This window comes from Festucalex cinctus, chromosome 8, assembly GCF_051991245.1.
Source record: "Festucalex cinctus isolate MCC-2025b chromosome 8, RoL_Fcin_1.0, whole genome shotgun sequence".
NCBI lineage: Eukaryota > Metazoa > Chordata > Actinopteri > Syngnathiformes > Syngnathidae > Festucalex > Festucalex cinctus.
The window spans coordinates 4597501-4606952 of record NC_135418.1 but is presented as its reverse complement, the minus strand read 5'-3'; the positions used below and the strand labels follow the sequence as shown (position 1 = coordinate 4606952).

At 40.1% G+C, this 9452-nt stretch overlaps 1 protein-coding gene across 1 annotated transcript in view; it reads left to right on the top strand.

Moving 5' to 3' along the window:
* The first annotated feature begins 367 nt into the window (after positions 1 to 367).
* The window catches only part of LOC144024386 (eukaryotic translation initiation factor 4E type 3-like), a 43484-nt gene continuing 34399 nt past the window's right edge, over positions 368 to 9452 (top strand). Inside the window, exons 1-4 of the mRNA XM_077530630.1 lie at positions 368 to 823; positions 3402 to 3474; positions 4094 to 4188; positions 6581 to 6641. Coding sequence (XP_077386756.1) covers positions 636 to 823; positions 3402 to 3474; positions 4094 to 4188; positions 6581 to 6641 — 417 coding nt within the window. The 5' untranslated portion in view covers positions 368 to 635. The remainder of the gene's footprint in view (positions 824 to 3401; positions 3475 to 4093; positions 4189 to 6580; positions 6642 to 9452) is intronic.

The following is a 9452-nucleotide window of genomic DNA, read 5'->3' as shown; positions in this document are numbered from 1 at the left end:
AAATAAATAATTAAATAAATAAATAATCATAGTGAATTTAATTAATTAATTACACATTTAATTAATTAATGACACTTTAATTTAATTATTTAATGGTGTATTTATTTATTTAATGTTGGCACTTTTGGTCCTCTGTCTCTTGTATGCTTCAGCGTTACATGAGCTTGAGACTTGTGAAGGCTTGTGAAGGCTGTTTAAAAAAACAAACAAAAAAAAAACATCTAAAATTTGCTATCCAACGGTAAACAAAGATTGATATATAATACGATGCTCAACTCAAGAGAAATAAAATTGAAATGAATATCAACTCCATTTATGATACGTGACTTGTCGGTACCGGAAACCTGCACAGTATGACGTCATAGCATCATACATGCACTTTATCCTCCAAGTGATAGCGCATTTGTCCATACACACAGTTTAAGCAGACATGAATCTATCAGAGTGAAATGTCTTTTTTTCTCTTTCGTGCTCTCTTCAACGGACTGACTGCGACGTCTGGCCAGTGACGCACTGACGTCATCGTCGGTGTGCGGAAAGAGCGTTTCTTTCTCAGCAGACAAAACCAGACCGGGAGGTTTTGATAAAACGATTCATACGAGACAAAATACATATTTCTCACTTAACCTGCTCTCATGGCGGTTTCTGAGGGCAAGACGGACCTCCAAATGGACAGAGGAGCCCTGAGCGCTGCGAGCGTTTCGTCCGACAACAGCATCGATATCGACGAGAAAGAGTTGGATAATATCACAAAGAAACACCGAGCAGGAGAAGACAACTCCACGCTGCCGTTGCACTCGCCCTGGACGTTTTGGTTGGACAGGTAGTGAATTTGTCGCCGTCTCCCGCGTTGTCGGTCCCAGGAAGAGCACGGATGAAATGTGCAAGGCTACAAGCTATCGAGCAGGCCTCCGGGTCTGGGAGTAAATGTTGCGGGGATGTTATTTGAGTTGCCCTTGCCCTATTTTCTCTGTAACGGTAGACTAGACAAACTGACGCGTTCCTGGTCATCGAGGTGGCCTCCAAACCCAAAGTACAGCGTCAAGAATTTTGATTGTTAATAATAAAGTTTGTATTTAACTTCAATACCATCTCTACCATGTCGTAAGTCGGGATAAGATCACATGAAATTTCGTTGTGATGCCAACTTTATTTTAGTATTTTATATTTAGGTATTTTAGTTAGAGATAGACCGATATGCTTTTTTCAGGGCCGATACCGATTCCGATTATCGGTAGTCAAGGAGGCAGATAACCGATATTTGAAGCCGATATTCATTTGCAGTAAAAGTTAAAATGTTGGCACCAAATTTTTGAATAATGCAAACCCTAACAGTTCTTTACAATGGATTCTCACACTGCACTTTTCATTTTACATCCTTCTATCTGCAATAAGACGTTGGTAGCGGGGGGAGTTAAATGTGGGGGCCAATGTGACATTATCTTTTATAGCATTTGGGATACTTGTAGTTTTATTCTATAAATGTTATATTTTTATATTTTGAAGTAATAGGAGGAACCCTGTCATTCAAAATGTGCATCAGCTGTGGCATTACGTATTACTACAGCAAAAAATAAATAAAAAAATTCCATGAGAAAAACTATTCATCCCTGAACACCATACAGTTCTTGTAGACCTTATTATAATTATTGTTATTGTTACCATATAGACAGTTTTGATAAGCTGAGGATCTTAAATCGAGAACAGCAATATCATGCTACTCCTCTCTACAAGAGAACTGTCAAAAGACACTTCATCATGTAGTTTACTGCCACTGAGGATGCCCCAATCAACGCAGAAAAAGGTAGAGTAAAATAACTTGGTTATAATAATAGTAAGAATAACTTGGTTAAACAGACATTGTTGCGGTGGACCGCTGCCACTTTCTGCTGTTTAATGTGTTTTACACTTATAGACACGTGTGTGTATATGGGCCCACTATTCTCTCACTACTGTACTGTACTGTATCACTTAATGGCACAGATGTACTTGTCTAAATAATAACTGGGCTGCAACATTGCTAATTCACATTAACAAGCACTGTCTTAGCTGTCCACATGAATAGTTACTAACACACGAGGAAGTTATACAACACACCAAACATGAGCTCATTATTCAAAGTATGAGGCACGTAACGAAATTACATCACTGAACATTAATTGCAGCCGACTACGGCCGTAGATGTTACATATTAGTGGCATCCATTGAGAGCATAATGTCCCAACTGACAGCAGACATGACGTGAAAAGAGAGACAAAACGAGCAAATAAGCACACTATACTTTAGTGCACTTCTCTACTAATGCCAAACATACGGAAGAGAACACGTTCGTGTAGTTAAACGGTGTTTGAGACACTTAATTAGTTACAGAGCGGACTTTAACGAGGTGCACAACGAGCTGTCAATCAAACCGACGTCGAAGCTTAAGACACACAATGGCAAACCAGTGCGACAAATAAACACAATATAAAGTAACTAAACGCTATTTAGTGTCACTGTGGCATCTCACTGCATAATAACCGCTATGCAACAAGTAGTGGACGTGACCCAGAATGTAATGTGTGCGTCACGAGAGGTAAATATAATGACGTTACTCTACTCTTAACATGGAACTAGACAATATAATAATGACAACTGTTAATATTTGGAACCTTTCTAACAAACATTATTTACTTAATTAAGTGAAAATGTGTGTGATTCCCTCCCCGAGTAGTTCAAGTAGCGAATTAGCTACTGGGTGTTAGCCTACATGCTAAGCTGAACACACCACTGTTAGCTAGCGGGGATTCAATGCAAGGCAATGCAGCTCCATTCATATAGTGCATTTAATACACAACATAATTCAATGTGTTTAGCTTATCATGGTGAAACGATCGGCGGAGTCTCTTCTCTTTTAACTTACCTTCGAAGCATGTGTCTGTCGCGTTGTGTCCGTTGGTGCGTGTGTGACCGGCTACTGTGATACAGGCATACACTTCTGATTGGTTCTGGCTCTTGCACGGCTAACCAATCAAATGCTGCTATGGGCGTTACATTGCTGGAGTTGGACTCCATAACAGACAGAGACGCTCTGGGCTGCATTCGAAGCGAAAAGACGGAGTTTTAAATGGATCGCTCATATCGGCCGTCAGATTAATAAAACAGACCGATACCGATATGTACCAATATGTCAAATATCGGCCCCGATTATCGGCCCGACCGATTATCGGTCTATCTCTAATTTTAGTTCTTTACCTTTCTCTTTCCCAGCTCGCTTTCACAGGGAAGACAGAACACTTAACCCTTCTTGGGAATAGCAGACTTGCAGGGTAGACAAATACTGTACAAAATAGGAGTGTGGGAAAATATCTCTAATTTTGCATTCAGTTATGTTTAATTGTTGTTTAATTTGTTTGCTGTAGGTCATTGCCAGGCACAACTGCAGCAGAATGTGAATCCAATCTAAAGAAGATCTACACAGTGCAAAGTGTTCAGGTAAGCATTTGGTTTAGCTGACAGTTTCAACACACGCACACATACACTAACGCACAAAGTTACCATTTGTCTGAAGGTCTTTGAAATTGCTTAGTCAAAATTAAGGATACATCATTTCATCACACTAACTTCCACTTGAAGTGGCTTTGTTTTTGTGGGGCTGTTCTGTCTCATGCAGATGAGGCAGAATTATTTTTTATTTTTTTTGACACTCTTATTTTGGCTGTCTGTTTCCACAGCAGTGTTTTGGAGCCTGCAAATGCAAACATTTGAAATCAGGTCAAGTTAGCACCTTTAGAAAAGACAAAGTCACTTTCTGTTTATATCTGACAACAGTGGGCATGCATGTTTTGTCTGGATGTGCACGAGTGTCACCATCAACAATAATTAGGGAACATCGATTGGTAGTAACCTTTGTGTTTATCACGTTTCAACAGCAAAGTGTACTTTGTACCCTTAAATCTATTTTCAGGGAAGCACACAAAAATAAACATTCCCCCGCCCCCCAGACACACACACACACACACACAACAACAACAACAAAAAAAGCCATACATGTTATACATTTCACACATGCACAATATTCTCATTATGAAGAGTTACTTTCTGTTGTCTGCAGCTCTTCTGGAGCGTGTACAATAACATCCCACCCGTCACAGCTCTTCCTTTGAGATGTAGCTATCACCTAATGCGTGGAGAGCGGAGGCCACTCTGGTATGTCTGTCTTTTTTCTTGACATCTTATTCATATTTATAGCAGTATACTCTTAGTTAAGCTTCACATCACTTTTTTGAAGGAGCGGCTATTACCGGTAATTCTGTGTGGCCAGCAGTTATACATATGACAAAATAATCAGTAGTCCCAAAACTCTTTGGACGCTTTATTAGGTACACCTGCACTACATATCGATTGAGACCCAGTGAACGTGTGTGCCCCAAGCATAAATGTTCAGTGTTGGAAGACACTGCCAACTGCATACTCGAAGATTTTGTTGATGTTATAGGGCAGCAGGGGTGTCCAAACTTTTTCATTTGAGGGCCACACACAGAAAATCAGGACGCAAGGGCCACATAATGTTATGAAGAGAATTGTGTTTAGTCCTAAAAATTGTACAAATAATTTATTTGTGCTTTTACATATTTAGAAAAATGCTACAGTATATAAATCAATTTATTTGTAATATGAGAGTAGGGTTATTAGAGTTTTTGAATTTTTCATTTGTTAGTTTTTATTAGTTTTCAGGGTGGTTCTGTTAGTTTTTATTAGTTTAATTCTTTAAAAATAATGCTTAGTTTAGTTTGTTAGTTCCAGTATTAGTATTATTATTTTTTTTTTTAATGTTTATTACTTGTGCGCAATATTTTTAAAAAACACCATGGGTACAACGTCATCTGAAGGTGCTTTTCTATTGGCTGCTGCTAGATGACGTCACTTCTGTGTGACATAATTTCAAACGTCATTATTCCAGTTTATATCAAAATAAATCTACTAAAAATCACATTTAAAATCATCCCCAAAGGCTCATTAATTTAATTAATTACCAAAGACTAAAACGAAGGACATCCATCCATCCATCCATCCATCCATCCATCCATTTTCTTGACCGCTTATTCCTCACAAGGGTCGCAGGGGGTGCTGGAGCCTATCTCAGCTGGCTTTGGGCAGTAGGCGGGATACACCCCAGACTGGTTGCCAATCGCAAAAAACGAAGGACGTCTATTATAATTATAGTTAGTTTTAGTTAGTTTTGTAAACATAAAATGTAGTTTCAGTTGTTTTTTAAAAAGCGTTTTCGTTTTATTTCGGTAACAATATTGTTTTTTGAATTTTATTTTTTATTTTTTCATTAGTTTTAGTTAACTAAAGCCTGGTTCACACGGCAAGATTTTAAAATTGTCGGCCGATTTCCAATCTTTGACAGACACCACACGTGAAGAGAAAAAATCACGGGAGTTCCAATTTTGAACGTACCGTGCGTGGTGTGCGGCCACACTGCACAATCAACACACTCCACACGAGCCGAGTTCATTCAAGAATGTGACGGGAAGTCTCGCAAAACTTCTCGAGATTAAACGTGGCTTCCGAGTCGTCAACATGAGTCGATCCTGGTTTTCAGCCAAAAAAGTGGCATAAAAAGAAAAGGTGTTGTTTAAAGGAGTGTAAATGGGCACTGGCGAGACATCGCTTGCCCTCGGCTCGGTGCTGGCGGCGCGGGTTGGCGTCCCACCCGGAGACCACCTTTATTTGTGGAGAATGTGTGTGCGTGTATTAAAATAATAATAATTATTATTATTATTATTATTCTTAAAAAAAATAAAAAGAGTGTAATAGTGCAAGCGAGCACGGACTTTCTGCTGAGTCATGACTGTTTTGATTTTGGATTCCCCACTGGCTTCCTCGCTGGCTCACTTTCTGATTGGCTGCACGTCACTGTCAATCTGCTGCGCGGAGCGAAATCGGGCCAAAAAAATCCAACATGTTGGATATGCCCGATTTCAAGTCGGGGGTTCTTCCGAGCGCCGATATCGGGAGGCGCTGTGTGTGGTGACAATACACACGGCAGGATTATCTGTTAAGATTATTGCTTGCGTCTCGGCGCGTCCTTCCGATTGTCGGGAGGGGAAATTCGTAGCTAAAATCGGGCCAATTCTCCTGCCGTGTGAACCAGGCTTAAAATAACCTTTAATGGCACCAGTTTTTCGATACCCTCCCTTCATACTTTGACCATCTCCAAACCTTTTTGTTTTGTTTATTTTATTTGAACTGAGTCAAATGCCATTCTTAGCATATGTCGCTGGCCACTGAAAAATGGACGGCGGGCCGCAAATGGCCCCCGGGCCGTAGTTTGGACACCACTGTTATAGGGTAACAACAGTACACCAGATAAATTGGCAAAGCTCGGTAACAACGGTGCAATAGATAAATTGACAAAGTTTATGTAATGGATCTCATTAGATACAAGTATCGATATACACTGTTGTGGTAGCTGAGTGTGTATTACTGTCAAGCTTGAATAGACCAGAGTTCTACAACCAGCTTTTATTTCAATATCAAATGTGCCTGCTAACATTGCTGTTATTTTATTTTTGTCTCTGTCCTCCAACAGGGAAGAGGAGAGCAATGCAAAAGGAGGTGTTTGGAAGATGAAAGTACCAAAAGAAAGCACTGTGGGTGTTGCTGCAAGAGTTGCTTGATCTTTGTTGTCATAACGCATTACACATGTAGCCCTCAACTTACGAACACAATGGGCTCCGAGAGGTTCTTTGTAAGTCGAATTGTTTGTAAGTCGAAATTACATTTTTTATTATATATATATATAAAATGGGTGTCAAAATTATCACGTTAACTTAAAGTGCCTTTTATGGCACTATATTTTTTAACGGTCAATTAACGACCACTCCTTATTTGGAAAGCCTCTACTAAGGAAATTCCAGTCACGACGCAGCAGAAACGTCCACGTCAAAATTACCCAATAGAAATGCATTACTACACTGGAGCTGGAATACACAATGTTTAAAAGGGGCAGAAACGTTCACGTAGAGGGACCATTTGGACTGTGCAGCACTTCCACCAGTTCCCTGCTTTGACAGGACACACTCTGTAGCGCCAGTGTTAGCGATTAGCACAGAGCTAGGTTGCTACAGCTCTCGAAGGATGTGTCCTCTCTCAACCCCATGTGAGAGCAGAGAGCCGAATGGATGCCGTCTTGTCACTTGGAGTGACTACAAGCCACTTGATCTTTTGAAGTGAAGCATATTTTATTCAGCAATTCCAGAAAATAGTTCGTAAGTGTAACATCAACATCATCTTCTGGTTCATTGCAGTAAAGCACTGGTTCGTTGCAGTAAACATGAGCTTCACTTTACAAAGTGCATCCGAGAACATAACAAAATAAAAGTATTCAACGTCATTCAAAGTAGTCACTATAACACAATTTAGCAGGAATAAATTAAATAATGCATGTATTTGTGGGGACTGGCGTCAACTTGTATTTTTCCATTTTAAAAATGTGCAGATGTTCACAAGCTAATTCATGTTAAAAAAATTAGACAGCCCTTAATATGAAAAGAACACACCCATCTTGTATGGTTCATTTCTAATAAATTGCGTCATTTTACAATGTACATCTGCATTGAGGTGAACTTTAAAAAGAAATATTCATCGTTCTACAAACGAGTAATTGTTACACAATTTAAAAGTAATAAATGAAATAATGCATATATTTGTAAGGCCTGGGAGCAAGTTTTTTTTTTTTTTTTTTTTTTTTTTACAATTTTAAAAATGTGCAAAATTTTGCAAGTTACTTCATTTTGAAAATTAGTTAGATCTTAATATGAAAAGAAAAATGCACCGAGCTGTCACCATTGCCTTACAAATGCCATTATGCCATGTAGTGACAGAAAAATTACACAAATCAATGTTACTCTCGTTTTTGTTTTTTTAGTACATATTTTTCATTTTAAAACAATTTTATGGAATTACTGTATTAGTGACTACAAAAAAAATGCAACCATATTTTTATTAGGTTAACGTTTCTTTCCACTTTTATGTTAACAAGAGTATGAAGAATTTGAAAGAAAAAAAAAAAGTTGGACATTTACCAGTTGTCATGTTTTGGGTGTGGTGGATGGACCCAAAAGCGGAGAAAACAGGGAGGAAAAGGATTGACAGTAATATGAACAATTTTATTGATGAGACGGAACGGGGAAGGACGGGTCGTGACGGGGACAGACTGAGCAGGGCGTGGCGTGTAGGCTTGGTGGGAAGATGATACTTGGCGTAGGCATGGCGTGGATGACTTGGAAGACTTGGCGCGGATGACTTGGCGTGGCGCGGATGACCCCGGGTTTACACCGGATGCGGTTGCGGTGCGTTCCGGCGACGCAAGCAATTAGATTCCATTCATTCGAATGGTGCAGTTTACACCGCTTGCGGGTGCGTTGCGTGTCGACTGCGTCTCAGCTGCGCCGTGCGCAGCCCTTCCGCAAGGATAGCCTATTTTCTATTTTTGCCGGACGCCGCAGCGGTAGGCCTCCGGCAAATGGCAAGTTAGCACAAAACACATCGAGCGGGACAGGAAGACCGACGCAGTTTCAAAATAAATTTCCGGTTACCTTTCAAGATAAAACACTCGCCAGCTCCTATTTCGCAAGCATGGTAGCAAAACGTGATGTGGGCGTAGATGGGCCTGGAGTTAACGAGCGAGGTGCTCATTCACGGTTTAGACACCAGCGAACATGGACGAGGAGAGGTTTATATTGGAGGTAGAAAGCCACAAAATAATAAAAGTCCACCTCTCTTTCTGCTTCTCTGTTGAGCACAGACTTTCTGTGTGTTTGTCGTTGTTTTTAATGCCACATGATCGCGCGCGGTCACGCGAGACACGGCGGGAAGTGGTCGGTGACGGAGCTGCCGGACCGCAGCTGTGTGGATAGGCCAAAATATTGACGCGTCTGGAGCACGCAGTCAAGACGCACCGCACCGCAGCCGCACCGCACACGCAACCAGTGTAAACCCGGGGTGACTTGGAGTACTTGCCGTGGCGTGAAGACCTAAATAAACTACAGACAGCATGGTCCCATGACAAAGACAATGATCCCACACAGACAAGACAGAACTCACAACCTAAATACACCAACACTAATGAGAAACACCTGGGGAACACAATAGGGAGAGGGCCCTGATTGGTCAACCCACACTGGGAAAGGGAATGACACACAAGTGGAACCTAATCAGACATAACTAGACAGTGGAAACACAAAATGTAATCGTTTGACAGCTCTAATATATATATATATATATATATATATATATATATATATATATATATATACAGCATGTAATATTTAGTCAAATACTGTCTGTTCATACAAAAATTACACATTTTAAAAATTAAAACAATGTGAATATTATTGAGGTCTTTGGGACCGGGATGTATACAACAGCCAGCCGGGACCTTGATTAAAATAATAATGATA